This window comes from Mus musculus, chromosome 16 (assembly GCF_000001635.26).
Source record: "Mus musculus strain C57BL/6J chromosome 16, GRCm38.p6 C57BL/6J".
Lineage (NCBI taxonomy): Eukaryota > Metazoa > Chordata > Mammalia > Rodentia > Muridae > Mus > Mus musculus.
Genome location: NC_000082.6, coordinates 88,865,543 through 88,888,085, shown reverse-complemented (window position 1 = coordinate 88,888,085; position 22,543 = coordinate 88,865,543). Strand labels below are relative to the sequence as shown.

At 37.2% G+C, this 22,543-nt stretch overlaps 4 protein-coding genes across 4 annotated transcripts; all 4 read left to right on the top strand.

Annotated features, from left to right (window-relative positions):
- The first annotated feature begins 2,996 nt into the window (after window positions 1-2,996).
- On the top strand, window positions 2,997-3,300 carry Krtap19-4 (keratin associated protein 19-4). The gene has a single exon (NM_130873.1). The coding sequence runs from the start codon at window positions 3,020-3,022 to the stop codon at window positions 3,272-3,274; it is 255 nt and encodes an 84-aa protein (NP_570943.1). The 5' UTR covers window positions 2,997-3,019; the 3' UTR covers window positions 3,275-3,300.
- A 6,747-nt stretch (window positions 3,301-10,047) lies between these two features.
- On the top strand, window positions 10,048-10,573 carry Krtap19-3 (keratin associated protein 19-3). Its single transcript, NM_130857.2, has one exon. The coding sequence runs from the start codon at window positions 10,104-10,106 to the stop codon at window positions 10,365-10,367; it is 264 nt and encodes an 87-aa protein (NP_570927.1). The 5' UTR covers window positions 10,048-10,103; the 3' UTR covers window positions 10,368-10,573.
- Window positions 10,574-13,816: 3,243 nt separating this feature from the next.
- Window positions 13,817-14,421, top strand: Krtap19-2 (keratin associated protein 19-2). Its single transcript, NM_130870.1, has one exon. It carries the CDS (start codon window positions 13,831-13,833, stop codon window positions 14,254-14,256), a length of 426 nt encoding a protein of 141 aa, NP_570940.1. The 5' UTR covers window positions 13,817-13,830; the 3' UTR covers window positions 14,257-14,421.
- A 4,254-nt stretch (window positions 14,422-18,675) lies between these two features.
- On the top strand, window positions 18,676-19,168 carry Krtap19-1 (keratin associated protein 19-1). Its single transcript, NM_130876.3, has one exon. The coding sequence runs from the start codon at window positions 18,689-18,691 to the stop codon at window positions 18,950-18,952; it is 264 nt and encodes an 87-aa protein (NP_570946.2). The 5' UTR covers window positions 18,676-18,688; the 3' UTR covers window positions 18,953-19,168.
- The last annotated feature ends 3,375 nt before the right edge of the window (window positions 19,169-22,543 follow it).

The following is a 22,543-nucleotide window of genomic DNA, read 5'->3' as shown; positions in this document are numbered from 1 at the left end:
AGATATAAGTATAAACAATTCATCAAATGTCATACTTAAATGTTTATTATACAGTTCATCACCTCATAGATGACACTTAAGAGCAAATGGAAATGAAATATATTGAGGGTTTTGTGAGGAGCCGCCCTCACATTTGCCATTACAAGATGGCGCTGACAGCTGTGTTCTAAGTAGTAAACATAATCTGCACACGTGCAGGGGCAGTTTTCCTGCCATGTGTTCTGCCTTTCTCGTGATGACAACTGGGCCGATGGGCTGCAGCCAATCAGGGAGTGACACGTCCTAGGCGGAGGATAATTCTCCTTAAAAGGGACGGGGTTTTGCCATTCTTTCTCTTGCTTTCTTGTTCTTGTTCTTTTTCTTGCTTTCTTGCTCTCTCTTGCTCTTTCTCTTGCTTTCTTGTTCTTGTTCTTTTTCTTGCTTTCTTGCTCTCTCTTGCTCTTGCTCTTGCACTCTTGCTCTCTTGCTCTCTTGCTCTCTGGCTCCTGAAGATGTAAGCAATAAAGCTTTTGCCGCAGAAGATTCCGGTTTGTTGCGTCTTTCCTGGCCGGTCGCGAACGCGTGTAAGAGGGTTTTATGCTCTTTTGGATTCAGAAGCCATTTTAACTTTTTGTTTAAATATTGAATATTTATATGCATTCAGCAAGTTATAGCTAGTGAGAGACACAGTGCCTCTGGTTAGTACTAGAATCTGGAATCTACTTAATACTTATGTGCAGTGATGCTTCAACATAGTGGATGAAAAGCACAATAGAGGCAAATAGCACATGGAATTTTTACTGTGAAAATGTACATACAAGAAGAGAAAAGAAGTAGCTATATTGTATATACATATATATGTGTGTGTATATATATGAACAATAGCTATGGAATCGAATAAAAGCAGATGGTTCCCAAATTTTTATTTTCACGTGTTTCATCATAACATACTGACATGTGTGAGGACACAGAGTGGGTGATATTCTGAAAATGGTATTAACATACATTTTACATTCATTTAAGTTCCAAACGCTGAGAGCAACAAATGCTGCCTTGGATGTGGAGCCAGGGGAACATCTACTCCTGCCAGGAATGTAAATGGGCATAGCGCAGTATGAAGACTATTTGGCAATTTCCTGCCAAGCTACACATATTCTTCCCCGGCAATTTTCCTCCTTGACGTTTACTCTCATGAGCTGAAACTTTATCTGCCCATGAAAATATGAACAAATGACTTATTGTTTTCATAGTTAACAAAACTGGCTATGCTGAGGTGGCACATGCCTTTAATCCCAGCACTTGGGAGGCAGAAGCAGGAGGATTTCTGAGTTCGAGGCCAGCCCAGGCTACACAGTGACGCTCCAGGACAGCCAGGGCTACACAGAAAAACCCTGTCTTGAAAACAAAACAAAACAAAACTGTATAACAATAAGCATGTCTTTAAAATAGTAAGTGGATAGACAAAGTGTTATTTTTATGAGACAGAATCATATTCAGAGATAAAATAAAAATGAGCTATCAAAGAGGAGGAGGAGGAGGAAGAGGAGGAGGAGGAGGAGGAGGAGGAGACTCCTAAAAAGTATTTGATTAAGTAAAGAAGTCATGCTGAGAAGGTATGCTACTATAGGACTCTGACAACATGATATTCTGGCAAAACAGAGAACCATAAATAATAATAGGCAATAAAAATTCAACATTTTCCAAGAGAATAGGAGGAATACTGAGGGATGATTATATATATATATATATATATATATATATATATATATATATATATATATATATAAAAGAGATTGTTTTTAGTTCAGTGCAAATATTTTATATGATATAGGGTTCATGTTTTCATGACTCCATAAAGTTGTCGAAGCCCATCAAATGCAAGCACAACCACGAACTCTGGTTGAGCTGTGAGGTGCGGGTAGCGATGGTTTATCACAATTCCCCCACTCTGTGTGATAGGTGTGCACTGTTACTGAGATATCTTTACAGAGAGACACTATTGGGGGACATCATGTTGATGTTCATTTTTCTGAAATGTCCCAAATATAAAGTTAATTAAGAAGTAAAAGAGTCACATTAAATATCAGGTACGTAGTTTAAGAAATGGCAATTGAAGTAATGTCAAATGTAGATAACAGGATGCCAGGCTGATTTTGGCAAAACATTACATAGATGTGCAGAGGACATGAGTTTAAAAGCCAGTTTTGAAACAATCTTTGTGTCTTCAGTTTTAGATCTTGTTATTCACACCATTGCCAAAGCATATAGAGCTATATCACAATAAAAGTCAACTCTAATAAGCCAAGTGTAAGCTTTAAATATAATACCAACATCAGTTCACCAACTGTAAATGCCAAATGGAACAAAGTGTAAAACAAATGGTAATTTTGGTGACTAATATCCTAGAACTGGCAAAAGAAAACCAGACCTTCCTTTGTATCTAGAGTGTCCCACTCTTCAAACGCAGTAGGACTGATGCCTTATGACGTTCATGTGTGTTCTAACTGATCCCCCCAAGCAGATCATTAATTTACATTAGAGTCTGAGGAAGAAAATACTTTCAGTGGGTGAGGGAGAATGCAGAGCTCCAAATTGAACACAGTCCTTTGATTTAATTTGTAAGTTAAGCATCTAAGAAAAAACAGACATGAGTAGATGTAATTTTGAACAAGACATTGTTAGATGTGATCATTCTAACATGCCAGGTATGAGGAGAACTCTTAGGCGGTTGGATCTATCCAGACTTTGAAGATGCAGCAACTCCATCTCATTAAGTGATGAGAGGAATTTTAAGGGCTGTGCTAATTTGGCAGCTAAGTGCATTCAATAGTTTAATGAATGTAAAGGAGGCCCTCCTTGCCAGTGGACAGTGTAGTAAGTACTAGTTTTGAGTAACTTTAATTAAAGTCAAATGATGCAAGAAGAGCGAAGGCATAGTACACACCACGTGTTCTTCTAGGAGTATATAAGCCTCCCGTGAGGACATTTGTGCTCAAGGTCTTTCCTTGAACAGCATACCAAGCTCTCCACCTCAGACACCATGAGTTACTACAACAGCTACTACGGAGGCCTGGGCTATGGCTCTGGAGGCTATGGGGGCCTGGGCTATGGCTATGGCTGTGGCTGTGGCAGTTTCCGCAGACTGGGCTATGGTTGTGGCTTTGGTGGCTACGGAGGCTTTGGATATGGCTCTGGCTATGGAGGCTTCAGCTCTGGCTCTGGCTATGGAGGCTTCGGATATGGCTACAGGCGCCCCCTTTCCTATGGGGGATATGGATTCTCCACCTTCTACTGAAAGGCTGAACTGGGAAAGCAACTCTTGAGATCATAAGAAGATGGACCAAATCAATCAAATATTAAATCTATATTACTGTGGATTAAGTCAAGAACACCTAAAGAGTTCAAGGTTTTAAGAGGGCTTATCACCTGAACATGCGTATAGACACTCCCAACGTTAATAAGTATAGAATATTTTGGTTGACTTTGCAATAAATTATTCTACTGGAAATTAGCATATGTTGTGTTTATTTACTTACTGGCTCATGAAAGTGCTCTCTCTGGCTCTTGTTTTATGGTTTTTTTTTTTTATCAAGCATTTTCAAATTAGCTGTTCTATTTCAAAATAGATTTGTCCACCAATTCATCCAATCAAGACATATAAATTTGCAAGAATTCACTCACTTTTCATATTCATATTCTACACATCTTTCCATTTAGTAATTTTTGTTTTAACTAATGTAGTTCAGTTCAGTATGAATACGAATGATAGTAAGTGCTGCTGTTAGACTTGCATATTAATCAAGGGTGTAGGTTCCTTCTTCACCCAGGGTAAGCTCCTTTGAGCCCAAGTTTTCAAAGTGCATTATTATTTTACTGGACTCCATAAGCGTAATAATACTCCAATGACTTGATTAGAGGGTTATACTGTTTGACTGATAGTTACAACAGATACTAATTTTCAAGTTATTAATACTAACTATCCATAATATTGACAGGGGTTACCCATAATAATAAGCAAGAATGTTCTATGTACTATGTATTAAACAGTATAATGCAGAGTTATTGTGCTATTTAATATTGATTTATTGTTTCTGTGGATCTCTGGAGGAGCAAATGGAAATATTTAGAATATTTCATATTCTGGGGAAACAGATACAATTATCTTATGGGTAACATATTACAACAGTTTATCAGACTCTAAGCAGTAAAATAATTGATAAATCCAAGTAACTAGAATGTGACATTCTAAAACCCACTTGTTTTATTCGTAGGTTTGTTGCTTCCGCACAAATTAATGAGGGTAAAATATTCAAATTGCTATATGTTGTTTTGCATTCAGAATTAACAATTAAAAGAAAAGAAGCAGAAATATAGTGATGTTTAACATCATTATAAATTCCTGAGTGTGTTTTTGTACATGTGTATGAATGTATGTGTATGTGCTTGCACATATGCAGTGAGATATGTGCTTGCACATATGCAGTGAGATATGTGCTTGCACATACACATATGCAGTGAGAGGCTGGATGGAAGCCAGAGATCACAAATATTTAACTTACAGCTATTGTTAACAATGGTCAAAACCATCACATATTCTCTAACTTAAATTTAAAAATAGCCTGGTATTGTACACAGATAACAATCTTCAAATCAAAGATCGTGAAGCTATCTCTATAGGTAAAGACATAGAACAGAGGTTACTTCAGTTTAAACGAACTTGAGTCCATCTGTGAGTACAGATTAGGCAAACTTTACAGCAACCTTAAGTATCTATATACATGAACAGTATCTTTAGAATGCCTGGAAATAGCCGAGCAAGTGGTGGAACACGCCTTTAATCCCAGCACTCCGGAGGCAGAGGCAGGTGGATTTCTGAGTTGAGGCCAGCCTGGTCTACAGAGTGAGTTCCAGGACAGCCAGGGCCACACAGAGAAACCCTGTCTCAGAAAACCAACCAACCAAACAAACAAACAACAACAAAAAAGAATGGCTGAAAATCATTTTCATCTCAAATATTATCTCTTCTATTCTACCTTTTTACAACACAGTTATTTTTGGAGATTTTCAAGACATCTCCAGAGTACAAGGTTGTTGAATTTTATAGTCATTTGTAACAGAACATTCTTAAATATTTGAGATTCTAATAAATGTTATCTTATAAGCCACCAGTGAGCTATTATGTTGTAAATAAACATATAATGGGCAAGAAAAGGGAAAATAAAATGATTATGGTGAAAGTAGCTATCATCACTATATAGTAACATAGATTTATATGAAAAATTAAGTCTTGAATGGAAAGTGATTGGCACTGAGAACAACTGATAAAGAAGTGAGGTCACTGTGAAGAAAGTTAAAAGGGGAGGGGACTGCAATCACTATTTTATGAGAATACCTTGGATAACTAATATAGATGAAAAGAAATCATTACAAAATACTTAAATTTTGAATAGTTTGTGAGACGGCTTGCAAAATAGATCTCTTAATTATCATTAGGAAATGCCTCTCATGTTTAAAAGATTATACCATGTTAACATAAAAATAGTTTTATTTTTCAAAAATGATTAAGATAAAGCTTAAGGTTATGAGGCTCAATGTTTTAAAATAATAAGAAAAGGAGATGAAAAACAGATGAGTCCATTTTAGCCTCCTCCTGGGAAGTTCACAGCTGGGGCTCACAGCAGGAGGGCTGATTCTCTTGGGGCTTTCAAATGTCTCCTCCCAGTATAAAGAAACCCAGTGTGAAACAGGCATGACTTTGGAGGGCTATAATAAATTGGATTTAATCACCTTTTTTCATTTGATAATAAGCAAAGCAAAATAACTCAAACAAACCTAGGTATCAAGAGATATTTAACTTCAGGTTAGTATTACAACTCTGTCATTTGTTTGTCTATGAACAGCTCTGTTTTGGGCTCACTGAGTCCAGATTTTGAGTCAGAACTAGAACTCTCTGGCTTAAAAGGCAATGGGTTTCAAGAGTGCCATGAACAAGCTCTCAGACTGTGCTGAGTTGGATGCCGTCTTCATTTTGTTAGAATTTTGTCAAGTATGGGACATAGGGTTATATGATTGTTATATTATTATAAATGATAACTATTTGATCTCATTGCTTTGACCAGAGTAACTCGCCACTCTGGACACCATGAACAAGCACAGCAACTACCATCCAGGCTAGCCTGCAGGCATGGAGGCTTCAGAGTCTAGGGCTGTTTGCTATGGTTACAGATGTGGAGACCCTCGCAGTCAGGATGTGGCAGTGATTGTGATAACTCTGATAATGAGTCTGGCTACAAAGGCTGTGGATGCATGTCTCTACCAATTATGCCTAGGATGTGGAATCTCTGGCCTCTATTAGATTGTTTTCACATTCAATAGTGTGTAATATTCAGAACCATAATATGTAATAGTAAGAGCAATAACAAGAGAGCTCTCTAAAGATGGTTTCACTCATTCTGCAACTAAATCCCTGATAGTGTTAGCTGTGCATGTGCAAAAATTGACTATGCCACACAATTTTCAGCTCATCACTCCCATGTCATTATAATGCCAGAATCCTTTCATTTTGTTTGCAATTGGTTCATTTCTTAATCTTCTAATATATCAGTATGATTAGTAAAGAAACTATTATTTCTGTTCATAAATTTAATTGCGTATGCATGCTGATGAACCTCAACAATTCCATTATGAAGGAGAGAGCCAGTAAACATACCAACAGTTATAGATTGCTCCACATAATAGTGTGGGGTTGAATTAAAAGTGTCACAAAGATCAATAAGTGACACGTTTCTATTTTTTTTTCACTAGGTAATACTTATATTCAAGTCAACAAGAGGCTGACAACATAACTGTATTTTCATATGTTAAACATTTTGTTAGAGATATTTCTCAACTCACTCTCAGTTTACATATGTTCAGTAAGTTTGGCCCATTAATTATAAGATCAATAGAATATTTTCAATTAAACCATATCATTAACATACTGGGGAAGCAAAGTAGCTTTGCAAGAAAAGAATTAGAATTCTGCAATCTCACCCCACTCCTTTGCACATTCTTTCTTTTTTTATTAGGTATTTATTTCATTTACATTTCCAATGCTATCCCAAAAGTCCCCTACCCACTCCCCACCCACCCACTCCCACTTCTTGACCCTGTGGTTCCCCTGTACTGAGACATATAAAGTTTGCAAGACCAATGGGCCTCTCTTCCCAGTGATGGCCAACTAGGCCATCTTCTGATTCATATGCAGCTAGAATACGATCTCTGGGGTACTGGTTAGTTCATAATGTTGTTCCACTTATAGGGTTGCAGATCCCTTTAGCTCCTTGGATACTTTCTCTAGCTCCTCCATTGGGGGCCCTGTGATACATTTGATAGCTGACTGTGAGCATCCACTTCTGTGTTTGCTAGGCCCCGGCCTAGTCTCACAAGAGACAGCTATATCTGGGTCCTTTCAGCAAAATCTTGCTAGTGTATGCAATGGTGTCAGCGTTTGGACCTTTGCACATTCTTATTTGATAATTAAATGTGTCATTGATCTTTAAGTTACCAGTTGAGCAAGGAATTTTTTCATATGAGGTTCGTTCATACTTACTTCAACACCTTTTAGGTGAACTTTTTCAGTTGGCTGATTGTTCTCTTTCATTCAGTTTGATGATAGGGCTTTCTTCCTTCTAACCTTCATTGTGATCAAGCACTTTCAACCCAAATGTCTGTTGTTTAGTTCACTTCTGAACTGTTGTTCAGAGTTGCTACTGTTTGTTCCTATGTTTGTTATTATACGACAGTAAGACTGGTCTCTACAATTTTATTATCAATAACACATTGACTCTTTTCGCATAACATCACTAAAAGGACCTATTCTGCTTGTGTGTTTACCATTGTGCATAACCAAAATTCACCTTTCTGTGAAGTCTCCCGGGGTTAAGAGAAAAACGTGCCTTAGTTCACAAGGAAGTCTTCACTATGCCAGGACTGAATGTGACTCCTAAGAGCAGGTGTTACCCACACACACCACTATTCTCGGCTTTGATATTCTGATGTGTATATTTTATGAACTTCTTTTACTATTTATCCTTAAGCATGTTTGTATGTACAACTGTAGATATGTATACAAAGGGGCTAGATATGTGAACATGTGACTTGCTGCTTTGAAATTCTAAATATGAATCCAGGGTATACCATAGTTGAGTTCATTTTCATTGTAATGTCTACCTTAGTAGGAACACATGTCACTATGAACATCAAAAGAAGAACATGAATGACTCTTTAGTCGTGTGCACACACCTGTGACACTTGCCTCATCAATAATGAGATTCCTTAACTTTTTAATGGACTTACTGTGTGGCTGGGTTCAAAATGACTCATTGAGAAGGAGATTATATTTTCTGTCCACATTTTTCTTTTTTTTTTCCAGAATGAACAGTAAAACCAACTTGGACGAAGTGGGAAATTAATTTACCTGAAAAGAAAATATAAATTTAAATATCCCTTTGAAAGATGTACAACATTTTGAATAAAACTTTGCTTGGAAGACTTCTTCCAAGTTGTTAGAGACAGAACTCAATTTTCCTCCTTTATCCAATAGGATGCCCCCCCCTTTGAAAGAACAACTGATTAATCTAGTTGAGAAAATATATTATCATGAATGCTTTATCCAAATATCACAAAAAAGATCAAACAAGTATATCCTCTGGTATATAGCTAATGTCACATATCGTGAAATAATGATTAAAGCTCAAAGTCTATGATATGGTTGCATTCAGTGAGTTTTAAGCTTGGGTTGATTACCTTTCTTTAAGATTAATATTGGGAAATCTGGGAAAAGGGACTGGCTCCCCTCACACCTTTCTTTGCACCCCCATATGTAAATTAATATTTGGAGGTTGTAAGTCATAAGAAATTTTAAGCATCCTGGTCAGGAAACACAATCTCAGAAGTATAGAAATACTTCTCAAAATATTCAAACATTTACAAATCAGTAATTTATTGAATGATTGTGAGACAGAATAATGTGGGCAAGGGAGGTAGAGCAGAAAACATTATGTAAGGGAAAAGTTTGTGGTACTATTATGTATGTGGATAAAAATATGAAAGTCTGCTTTACAAAACAAATAGAGAAAGTACTAAATATCCAGTTGGTACTATACAACACAGTGAATAAGTACAATTTATGAGGTAAAGACTGGCTTGATACATAATTGTTGTGTGGAATATAAGGAAGAGGAGGGACAGAAAGAAAGTTAGTCTGGACAGATCTGGAGCATCTGAGGAAATAATTAGGAAGAGTCCAGTCTGGAGAAATAAAATGTCTAAAATGGATAATGGTGTAAAGGAAATATATGAAAAGCTATTTGGGATGATTGTAAAATGAATGTAGCATGTTGATAATCTTCTGATTCCTAGACTAAATTTTAATATTATGATAAGCAAAAAAGTGTTTCATATGATGACAAGCACACACATATATATGTATATACATACATACACACATATATACATACACACACACACATACACACACACACACACACACACACACACACACACACACACACACACATATATATATAGCTCACTCATGTAAACATGCCATCTTCATTTGAAAGAGAACAGATCCTTCATTTGACAATCCCCAAAACACATTTGGAGATTACAAAACATTTAAATATTTCAAATAACTTCACTTATTAGAATTTAGATGGATATTAGATGCTACAAATTAGCCAAATGATATGAATGAGAAAATATTTAGATAAAAGAAGCTGTCTCATATGAGCAATATGATAAGCCCAAATATGAATTCTACTATAGGAATTTAAATTATCCAACTTTGAAGTCTTTGTTATTTTCCCATAAAAAAGGACACAATGAACTAACTCACAGGTATTCAAAGAGGCAGAGAAGAAAGGTGAAAATTTTTAATGAGTTATATGCCTATCCTTGTGTTAGCAAACAGATTAATGAGGTGTCTCTAGTGAATGAATAACTTGGAATAGGAGAAAAGAGTGCTCACGGGTTTGATCACATGGTCAGCAATGAGTATATAAGCTTCCCCCTACATGTGTAGACACTCACACTAAGGATCTTACCTTGTACAACAGCTCAAACCTACCACTCCTGAAACCATGAGCCACTACAGCAGCTACTATGGAGGCCTGGGCTACGGCTATGGCAGCTTTGGAGGCCCGGGCTGTGGATGTAACAGCATCCGCAGACTGGTGGGCTTTGGCTCTGGCTATGGAGGCTTTGGATATGGCTCTGGCTTCGGAGGCTTCGGATATGGCTCTGGATATGGAGGCTATGGATATGGCTCTGGCTTCAGAGGCTATGGATGTGGCTGCCGCCGCCCTTCATGCTGTGGAGGATATGGGTTCTCCAGTTTCTACTGAAATCCTGTTCCAGTAACTCAGCATTTGATACCTTCACTGTTTTTTCTGAGAAATCCTAGCCATGAAGCTTTGATAGTGCTAAGCCAACTGAACACGTCAAATTTTACAGTTTTAAAGACTCCATTTATAAAATGTCTCTGCATCCTAAGCTTGGGCACTAAGAGTGGGATTATGTTCAATTGCCAATAAATGATTCAATAAGAGATTGAACTGTGATTTTTGTTATCATTTTAGGTGTATATGCAAAAATGTTGATATCTGTCAAGTACAACAAAACACATACAAGAAAATATGCATGTAAATAAATACATAAACACACATATATACAGACAGATATATAGAGAGAACAAGAACAGGGTGAGTGAGAGAGGAGTCTTATTGAAAGAGGAAGAAATATGATTTTCATGATTTGGCCAGCTCATGCTGAATACAAGTGTTAAAGTTTTATACTTCATCTAGTAAGTTGAGAAATTTTGCCAGGTCAGGACCTGTGCTAACATTTGCTTCTCCAGTAAACTTATTTTGTTGAAACTGAGAACTGATATAAGCAACTGACAAATTACCTACTTGGAATTTAACTAGCCATGAGAAATGTTAAACCCCAATTCTCCATGAAATTTCACTCTTTCCTGCACGTTCAGTTAAAACTGCTAGAGGTTGAGAGACATTAGGACTCTGGGCTGGCACAGTGAAATGACACTCAGCCACACTGTTGACGGCCGGGTGGTATAGCCTGATCCAGTATCACAGGATGTCCCAGGAAGCATTTTCTTTCTGACTTACATAATACCTTCCATAAATAGTTATCATATGGCTATAAAGCAGAAAAGTAAATTATTACAACTGTTGAAAATTTTAATTTAGTCAATACTATACCAGTTGTTTTCTTTAAGACTTTTTGATCAGTTTCTGTGTTGATAGGATATGGTTTGCATTTTTAAAAGTATAATGCTCCAATAAATAATAAGACTATTTTCACCCTTCTATCCTTAAAATAAGTAAAACCTCATGTAAGCCATGAGTTGATAGTTCTAAACAAGTAATAAAATCAGAATTTTTCTTTGGATCCAATGAATGGACAGAAAAATATGGGATCCTCAACACATAATGCAAAAAAATATTACTTATCGTGTGCTCATAGGAAAATAATGGTTTTGTTGTATTTTATTTTCAAGTGCTTTCTCTTGCTTTTAATGGAGACATAAACTTTGCACAGCTGTGAATCTTCTTTGATGAAGATGCATTTACAGTACACCAAGTTACTGAACGGTTTTTCATTTTTATCCCATATTTTTTCAACATACAAGAAGATCTTAAGTCTCAAAATATTTTTTAAAATGCACTTAATAAGTTATTCACTCAGAGAGTATCAGAGAAAAACCTGAAATTCTTAGCTGTGATTTGTTTATAGATCTAAGTCATTTTTCCAGTTGGTCTGTCACAATCCATAGACATATTTAAAATATTTCAAGAATTAAGGGAAGGTTTTGTAAGTAAATTTTGTGGTTCATGAGAGAGAAGGGAAGGGTTGAGAGTGTCTGCTATAGTTTCAAAATACTGGGCCTGCCTTCAAATGAAAATTGAATGAGATGTGGCTAGAGTTCCACAGACACTCAAGAAGAAGGCTTGTGTAACTTTGTTGCTATATTAACATGCTCAGAAACAGAGCAGGAGTTCTTGTCAGGCTTGAAATATCTTAAAGTGTCAAATAAGCTGTCCAAGTTATTCTCTGGATGATCTGTACATTAATATAACATATTAATATACCCCATTCATACAATTTGTTGAATGCCAACTGCCTCCTCAGCTTTAACACTTAGTAAGGTCAAAAGAACCAAACCCATTACAACAAAGAATGTGTCCCTTAATTATAGATGGAATATTCCTGTTCTAAAAACCATGTCATTCAAAAATTATCAGAAATCCCAAGAAAAATTTAAACTTAATTATAGTCATAAAATAAGTTATGTGAGACTCAGCTTTTAAGAAATGGCTACATGTGGGTAAGGTTTAGTCAGTTTCAAAGGCAGCCTTGGGCATTGCCACCTCATTGGGATAAGTCACAGGGAGGCTAAAACCAAATATGCAGTGCTCCTAGAGGGTATCAATCATCTTATCTACCACCCTTTCTGATTGACCTTATGTTGATTCAATTTAAATTCTTGAGTTTTAAAATTTTTATTAAATATTCAAATGATTGTATGGGATACAGAATGTTTTAAGTACTAAATACCTCTTAGTTATTATTTGAGTTAGTAACTACTAAATTAAGTTATTATTAGTTAGTAAGTACTAAATAATTTAGTTATAATAACTAGATAAATTCTTTAGAAAGGATAATAGGAAATATCTCAAAATTACCTGAAAACAACTAAACCCATGGAAGAGCACAGAGAAAGTGGTGAGAGTCCATGCTGGACACTGAGCATGGAGAAGCAATGCAGACCTGAGAGGGTGGGTTAGAGCCCCGCCCATTGTGTCTCCTCCTCCCTTCACTTTAGTGGAAGAAACAGTGGCAATTTGAAGTCAGGCGATTTTTGAGATGAGCCTGGAAAGAGTCAGACTACTAGTAACAAACTGATGAAAAAGAAAGAAAGAGAGAAAGAAAGAAAGAAAGAAAGAAAGAAAGAAAGAAAGAAAGAAAGAAAGAAAGAAAGAAAGAAAGAAAGAAAGGAAGAAATAAGTTAAAAAGAGTGGGTGAAGATGTCATCTGTAGGAGACCTGATGCCTGACTCCCTAAAGGTGTAAGATGAAAGAGCCAGAGACAGTCCTGCTAAAAAAATGAAGTGAATTTTCTATCACTGTGATTGTCTCTCTCTCTCCACTTGTAGCTCAATTGAGGCATGTTGTTAACCAAACATAAATATAAAATAATTGAGTGTGAATCCCAAAAGAAAGATGGCAATCATACTTACTCAAAATATGACACTTCTAGAAATCAGGTGAAAATTCCAGGCTTAACCTTACCTTTCATGGTACAAAATATGTGACTCTTTGGAAACACTGATACATTTCAATATTGATCTGGACAATTTTCCAAAATTTTGTGGATTCAAACTATAGCAACGCCTCCAACAAAATGATCTTTGAAGAATTTTAATTTACATTCAAGAATACTTAGTGTGTTTGGTATTGTCTAATAATAAGTAATTCTATTATGGTTTATTATCTTTGTACTTGAAAGATACAATGACTCCTTCTAATAAGGTTAAAGCATTAAGTTCTGGGACAAACTCACTAAGTAGCCAAATAATTTTAAACATCCTTCACAGATGTTGGCCAAATGACAGTAGATGAAAGTGTTGTCTCAGATAATTGCTATTCATAGAATGACACAAAGGAGGGGCACATGTTTTTTCACATTCACAGCCCAGAGTATATAAGCTTCCTTGTAGGTGCTGATGCTCACACTCACAATCTCTCCTCAAACACAAAAAAAAAAAAAACAACCACTCCTAAAATCATGAGCTACTACAGCGGCTACTCCGGAGGCCTGGGCTACGGCTATGGCAGCAGCTTTGGAGGCCTGGGCTGTGGATGTAACAGCATCCGCAGACTGGGCTGTGGCTCTGGCTATGGAGGCTTCGGATATGGCTCTGGCTATGGAGGCTTTGGAGGCTTTGGATATGGCTCTGGCTATGGAGGCTACGGATACGGCTCTGGCTATGGAGGCTTTGGAGGCTTTGGATATGGCTCTGGCTATGGAGGCTTCGGATATGGCTCTGGCTATGGAGGCTTTGGAGGCTTTGGATATGGCTCTGGCTATGGAGGCTATGGATATGGCTCTGGCTTTGGAGGCTATGGATATGGCTCTGGCTTCAGAGGCTATGGATGTGGCTGCCGCCGCTCTTCATGCTGTGGAGGATATGGGTTCTCCAGTTTCTACTGAAATCCTGTTCTACTAACTCAGCATTGGATACCCTCAGTAGTTGTTCTGAGAAATCCTAGCCAAGAAGCTTTGGTGGTACTAAGCCAACTGAACATGTCAAATTCTACAATTATGAAAACTCCATTTATAAAATGTCTCTGCACCCTAAGCTTGGGCACTAAGAGTGCATTTATGTTCAATTGCCAATAAATGATTCAATAAGAGATTGAAATGTGATTTTTTATTATTTGTATGTGTATGTGTAAAAATATTGATATCTGTCAAGTACAACAAAACAGCTACAGGAATATTTGCATGTAAATAAATACACAAATACATAGACACAAAAATATGCAATATGCATACACACATACACAAATAGTAAGAACAAAAGGTGGTGGATGAGGGAGGAGTAGAATGGAAAGTATAAGAAGATAGAAATATAATTTCCATGACTTCTCCAGCAATGCTGAATACAAGTATTAAAGTTTTATACTTTATTTAATACATTTAGAAAATTTTGCCAGGTCAGGACCTGTGTTCACATTTCTTCTTTAACAAACCCATTTTGTTGAAATTGAGAATTGACCCAGCCAATTGACAAATTATCTACTTGGAACTTAAGTAACCAATGAACAATGTTAAATACCAACTCTCAGTGAAAATTTACTATGTGCTGCACGTTCAGTTAAAACTGCTAGATGTTGAGAGACACTAGGACTCTGGGCTGGCACAGTGAAATGACACTCAGCCACACTGTTGAAGGCTGGGTGGTGTAGGCTGATCCACTATCACAGGATTTCCCTGGAGGCATTTTCTTTCTGACTTAGATAATACCTTTCATAAATAGTTATCATATGGCTATAAAGGATAGAAGTAAATTACTACTACTGTTGAATTTTTTGTTTAGTCAGTACTATGCCAATTTGATTTATTGATCAATTTCTATGTTGATAGGACATATTTTGCACTTTTAAAAGTTTAACTCTTCCATAAATAGTGACAGCATTTTCACTTTTCTATCCATAAAATACGTACTCATATAAGTCATGAGTTGATACTTCTTTTCTTTTTTTCCATTTTTATTAGTTATTTAGCTCATTTACATTTCCAATGCTATACCAAAAGTCCCCCTTACCCACCCACCCCCACTCCCCTACCCACCCACTCCCCCTTTTTGGCCCTGGCGTTCCCCTGTACTGGGGCATATAAAGTTTGCATGTCCAATGGGCCTCTCTTTCCAGTGATGGCCGACTAGGCCATCTATTGATACATATGCAGCTAGAGTCAAGAGCTCCGGGGTACTGGTTAGTTCATAATGTTGTTCCACCTATAGGGTTGCAGATCCCTTTAACTCCTTGGGTACTTTCTCTAGCTCCTCCATTGGGAGCCCTGTGATCCATCCATTAGCTGACTGTGAGCATCTACTTCTGTGTTTGCTAGGCCCCGGCATAGTCTCACAAGAGACAGCTACATCTGGGTCCTTTTGATAAAATCTTGCTAGTGTATGTGATGGTGTCAGTGTTTGGATGCTGATTATGGGGTGGATCCCTGGATGTGGCAGTCTCTTGATGGTCCATCCTTTCGTCTCAGTTCCAAATTTTGTCTCTGTAACTCCTTCCATGGGTGTTTTGTTCCCACTTCTAAGGAGGGGCATAGTGTCCACCTTTCAGTCTTCATTTTTCTTGAGTTTCATGTGTTTGGCAAATTGTATCTTATATCTTGGGTATCCTAGGTTTTGGGCTAATATCCACTTATCACTGAGTACATATTGTGTGAGTTCCTTTGTGAATGTGTTACCTCACTCACGATGATGCCCTCCAGGTCCATCCATTTGGCTAGGAATTTCATAAATTCATTCTTTTTAATAGCTGAGTAGTGCTCCATTGTGTAGATGTACCACATTTTCTGTATCCATTCCTCTGTTGAGGGGCATCTGGGTTCTTTCCAGCTTCTTGCTCTTATAAATAAGGCTGCTATGAACATAGTGGAGCATGTGTCCTTCTTACCAGTTGGGGCATCTTCTGGATATGTGCCCAGGAGATGTATTGCTGGATCCTCTGGTAGTACTATGTGCAATTTTCTGAGGAACCACCAGACTGATTTCCAGAGTTGATACTTCTAAAGAAGTAATAAAAGGAGAAATTTTCCTTGGATCCAATGAATGGACAGAAAAATATGAGGTTTTCAACACATATTGCAAAAAAGTATTTCTTATTGTGTGCTCAAAAGAAGATAATGGTTTTGTTGTGTTTTGTTTTCAAGTGCTTTTTCTTGTTTTTAATGGAGGCATAAACTTTTCACAGCTGTGCATCTTCTTCCATGAAGATGCATTTACCATGCATTAAATCACTGAAGGTTTTTTTCATTTTTGTCTCATATTAGTTCCACATACAAGCTGATATTAAGTCTGCAAATATTTTAAAGAATGTGTTTAACAAGTTACCCACTCACTGAGTATCAAAAAAATAACCTGAAATTCTTAGCTGAGATTTGTTTATAGATCTAAACTATTCTTTCAGTTGGCCAGATACAAAACCATAAACAGATTTAAAAGATTTTGAGAATTAAGGGAGGGGCTTGTAAGTCAAGTATGTGGTTCATGAGAGCAAAAGTAGGAGTTGATAGAATGTGCTACAGTTTCAAAAAGCTGGGCCTGCCTTCAAATGAAAACGGAATGAAAATAGCTAGAGTTCTGCAACACTCAAGAGGTAGGCTTTTGTAGCATTATTACTATAATCAACATACACAGAAACAGAGCAGGAGTTCATGTCCCCCTTGAATTACTTCTTAGTGTATCAGATAAGCTGCCCAAGTTATTCTCTGGATGATCTGTACATTAATATAATATACTCCATTCATACAAGTTGTTTAGTGCCAATTTACTGCTCAGCTTTAGCACTGGGTAAGGTTAATTAAAAAAAAAAAACGGTTAGCATAAAGAATGTGTCCCTTTATAATTAGAGATGGAATATTAGTTTCTTAGAAACTATGTTATTCAAAAATTATCATAAATCACAAAAAAACCTAACAGGGTGATTATAGTCATAAAATAAGTTATATGAAACTCAGCTTTCAAGATGTAGCTGCATGTGGGTAAGGGTCAGTCAATTTCAAAGTCAGCCTTACCCATTGCCACCTCCTTGGGAGGAGCCACAGGGAGACTAAAACCAATTATACAGTGTTCTAAAGGGTGTCTACCATATTGTCTACCCAGCTTTCTGATGGTGCCTAACATTTACTGAATTTAAGTTCTTCTTGAGTTGTAAAATTCTTATTAAACATTCACAGTATTTTATATGCTGCAACATGTATTAATTACTCAATAACTATTAGTTATTATTTGAGTTAGTTATGTAAGTATTAAATTAAACTATTATTAGTTAATAAGTATTAAATAGCTATTATTTACTATAACTAAATAACTTCTTTAGAAAAGATCATAGGAAATATTATCTCAAAATTACCTGAAAACAACTAAACCCATGGAAGAGCACAGAGAAAGTGGTAAGAATCCATGCTGGACACTGAGCATGGAGAAGCAATGCAGACCTGAGAGGGTGGGTTAGAGCCCCGCCCATTGTGTCTCCTCCTCCCTTCACTTTGGTAGGAAAAACAATGGCAACTGAAGTTAGGTGATCTTTATGATGAGATTTGAAAGACTCAGACCACGAGTAACAAACTGATAAAGAAATAAACATGGGAGACCTGATGTTAGACTCCATATAGGGGCAAGAAGAAGGAGCTAGAGACAGTCCTGCCAAGAAGTGAAGTGGATTTTCTATCACTGTGATTGTCTCTCTCTCTCCACTTGTAGCTCAATTGAGGCAAGTTGTTAACCAAAAATAAATATAAAATAATTGAGTGTGAATCCCAAAAGAAAGATGGCAATCATACTTACTCAAAATATTATACTTCTAGAAATCAGGTGACAAATCCTTGCTTGTCCTTGCCTTGCATGGTACAAAATATGTGACTCTTTGGAAACACTGATACATTTCAATCTTGATCTGGGCAATTTTCCAAAATTTTGTGGATTCAAACTATAGCAATGCCTCCAACAAAATGATCTTTGAAGAATTTTAATTTACATTCAAGAATATTTAGTGTGTTTGGTATTGTCTAATAAAAAGAAATTCTGTTATGGTCTATTATCTTTGTACTTGAAAGATACAATGACTCCTTCTAATAAATTCTCATAAGGTTAAAGCATTAAGTTCTGAGACAAACTCACTAAGTAGCCAAATAATCTTAAACATCCTTAACAGATGTTGGCCAAATGACAGTAGATGAAAGTGTTGTCTCAGATAATTGCTATTCGTAGAATGACACAAAGGAGGGGCACATGTTTTTTCACATCCACGGCCCAGAGTATATAAGCTTCGCTGTAGTGCTGATGCTCACACTCACAAACTCTCCTCAAACACAAGAAAAAACGACCACTTCTAAAATCATGAGCTACTACAGCGGCTACTATGGAGGCCTGGGCTACGGCTATGGCAGCAGCTTTGGAGGCCTGGGCTGTGGATGTAACAGCATCCGCAGACTGGGCTGTGGCTCTGGCTATGGAGGCTTCGGATATGGCTCTGGCTATGGAGGCTATGGATATGGCTCTGACTATGGAGGCTATGGATATGGCTCTAGCTATGGAGGCTATGGATGTGGCTGCCGCCGCCCTTCATGCTGTGGAAGATATGGGTTCTCCAACTTCTACTGAGTGAATTGCTGTAATTAGAAGTAAACACGGGACTTGGAAATACTTGTCGTCCTGTTTTTCGCTCTTATTCCAGAGAAATATGAATTTCATTTTCTCTGACATCAATTTATACAATTTTGGAATGTTTAAACAGCTTCTTTGAACATTTCATATCATTAACCTCTACAACACATTCCCAAAATGCATATTTAATATGAATAAAATTTTAATTTGCTCTTCTTGTTATTTTAAATTACTATTGCCATATTATCTTTCTAGTGATACCTTATAGAAAATATGCTTTGTTATTGTCTACTAAATACTTGAAGTTTTTATCACTACTTTAGAATCTTATTTTGCAACTAGTATAAAGAATTTTGTTAGGAGGTATGTTGGTTTGAATAGTTTTGGCCTCTATAGCCTCAAGTGTTTCAATATGCTTGGCCCATGGGGATTGGCACTATTAGGATCTGTAGCCATGTTGGAACAAGTGTGGCCTTATCAGAGAAAGTGTGTCACTGTGTAGGTGTACTTTGTGTACTCCCAATACTCAAGCTCCTCCCAGTATGGAAGGGAGTCCCTTTCTGGCTGCCTTTGGACCAAGATATAGAACTCTTGGCTCTTCTACCACCATGTCTGCCTGCACGCTATCATGCTTCCCACCATGGAACCTCTGAAAGTGTAAGCCAGCCCCAATTAAATGTCCTTTATAGGAGTTGCCTTTGTCCTGGTGTCTCTTCAACCTGAACTAGATAGGAAGATCTGGTATCTGGATGCATACTATATCTGGATAAAAATAATTCTAACTCATTTCTCTACACAATCTTAAAACATGTAGGATATCTACGAAGAATGGACAGAAATAAATTGTTTCTCTTTGCTTGCTCAAGTTATGAACTCTCTCCTCAAATACTTCTCAATTGTACAGTCACTAAGAAAGCACCTTTTTTTAAAATTGTGCCGGGGGAGGGGGCATTACTATGGGCTGCATCTCATTCTGGTCATACTGTTCTTGCTAATCACAAGATTGTCTACTTCCAATCTTTGTCTTCAGAAAGGGTAGACCTAGGTAAGTCTTTCCTTGGCATCTACTAAGAGATACCATGTCTGTGGTGATCATGCTATGTCAGAAACAAAAGCATTGCCAAAACTTCTTACATTACAGTAAATTCACAATATGATGGAGATTCCATGGCACAAATTTGCAAGACAAAACTGCCCTTTCCTGAAATCCTGTCAGAGTGAAACAAAGGTTCCTTATTTGTAAGATTTATTACCATTTTAATTGTGTGTGTGTGTGTGTGTGTGTGTGTGTGTGTGTGAATGTGTATTTATTTACATTCCTGTGGGTAAATGCAAATGAGTAAATTTACACACAGAGACCAAAGAGATCTGATTGTTCTGCAGTGGGAATTAGGGAATTACCAGTGGCTGTGTGCTGCCTAACATGGGAGCTAGAAACGGAATATGGGCCCCCAGCAAAAACCAGTATGGACTCTAACTCTGAGCCATCTCTCCAGCCCTGTGAACACATGTATTTTTACTCCAATGATAATTACTAATATTTACTCAAAAACCGCACATCACACGTACACATGCACTTACACATGAGCAAGTGAATAGAAATACATGTATGCATCTTGTTTGCATACATGCGCGCACGCGCGCGCGCGCACACACACACACACATCACATCACATCACACACAGTTTATATGTTGCAAAGTGGCTGATGAAAGAGAAAGCTGGATGTTTAAGAAATAGGTTGGTGGAAATGGAAATACAAATTGTATTGCTAGGATAAGAGATCAAACAGCATTAGGGAAGGAGCGGAGGCAGCAACCATGCTGCCATGAGCTTAACTTGTTTAGAAATGAACTGCAGTATTGAAGCCAGCTGCAGAGGTAAGAGGAAAAGACCAGGTCCACACCAAAACCAAACAAAGAAAAACCCAAACAAACAAACAAACAAACAACAACAACAACAACAACAAAAACAACCAAACAAGAAAGAAAACACAACAACCCAAATTAAAACAAAACAAGACAAAAAAAAAACAAAAAAACAAAACCAAAGAACAAAAAAAACAACAACAACAAAAACCAAAACCCAACCAAACAAAAGATACGTATGAAAGGCCAGATGGAAGCTCTCTATAGACAACAGGCAGACAGCAGATAATTAAACCAGAATAAGGACCAAACCAGGTTGAAGGCCAGGGACAGTTATAAGTTCTCTGCCTGTTGGTCTTTGATGCTCATACCAGGTGGTCAGGTGACAGGTCCCTTGGAATCAAAGCCTTCATGATCCTAGGTCTATCCCATTTTATGGTGTTCAGGTGAGGTAATTACACTTTTGCCTTGGGTTGATATGTTCAATATGAGCTTATGCCTGCTTTTCTTTGATATGGTATTAACAAACACACATGCTGCCACAGTCTCAATTTGTAACAACAAATTAATAAGATGACATTCTCTCTACTCCTGTGAACAAGTGGTTTAGCTCTGCTGCATGAGGTGCTGCAAATGTATTCCAATGCCCACCCAGGTGCACAATTGTTCTCTACCTTTAAAACAGAGACACTTTCACAATAGTCTTTTTGCAAGGTGCAGTATGAGAAGCCAGCATACAATATGCATTCACTTAAGTCTGGACATAGCATGATTTCACTGGTCCTTTATAAAGACAATCTATTTGCCACCACCATTATACAAGAGACACAAATGGCATAGTTTTCTACAAAGAATTGATGAACGTGTGTGTGTGTGTGTGTGTGTGTGTGTGTGTATGTTTTGAGGAGAGCTTTTCTGATCTGTTTTCCATTTGTTAAATGACCCTTAATGTTCTATAGACATTCTATACTGTGGATGTTGAAGCAAAGTGAAATGTTAGTTAATGGCACCTAGGATTCTCTACCGACAGGAACTTCTCAGGGTTGACAACTCTGTTTCCACTACTCAACTAAGACTATGGATCCTGACTCCTTCTTCCCAGAAGTTTTCTGCTCAGAAATTGCTTCAGGCCATGCAGAACAAATTAACTTGATGCTTGTTCTTCGATCTACCAGTCCTAGTTCAGCACCTAGGACATCAACAATGAATCTGAACTGGATCTTCCTCCAAATTTCTTAGCCAACATATGAAATGACCAGGGACTCCCATTCTACTAATCATTGCCTGACATGTGTGACTCCAGCTAATTTAAGTTTGACCACTCACCATTGATGTCAGAGATCTTTGTACACTTCAATTCACTTTAAGAGGAGAATGACTGAATAAATTTTCATGGAATAATTATTTTCTTTTATTTGCATATTGATTTTGTTTCAAATCACACAATGGAAAGAAAGAAAGAAAGAAAGAAAGAAAGAAAGAAAGAAAGAAAGAAAGAAAGAAAGAAAGAAAGAAAGGAAGGTAGGCAAAAGGGAAGGAAGATAGAATGAAAGAAAAAAACATGGAAAGAAAGACATTAGGAAAAGAAAAGGAAGGGAGGGAAAGACAGGAAAAGCTTTCACATTAATCATGATTGCATCTTAATTGAACTTGTGTGGATAACCAAAACAATTACTGAGTAAATACAAGAATATTTAGTTGGGAAGTAAGAAATGGAGGGA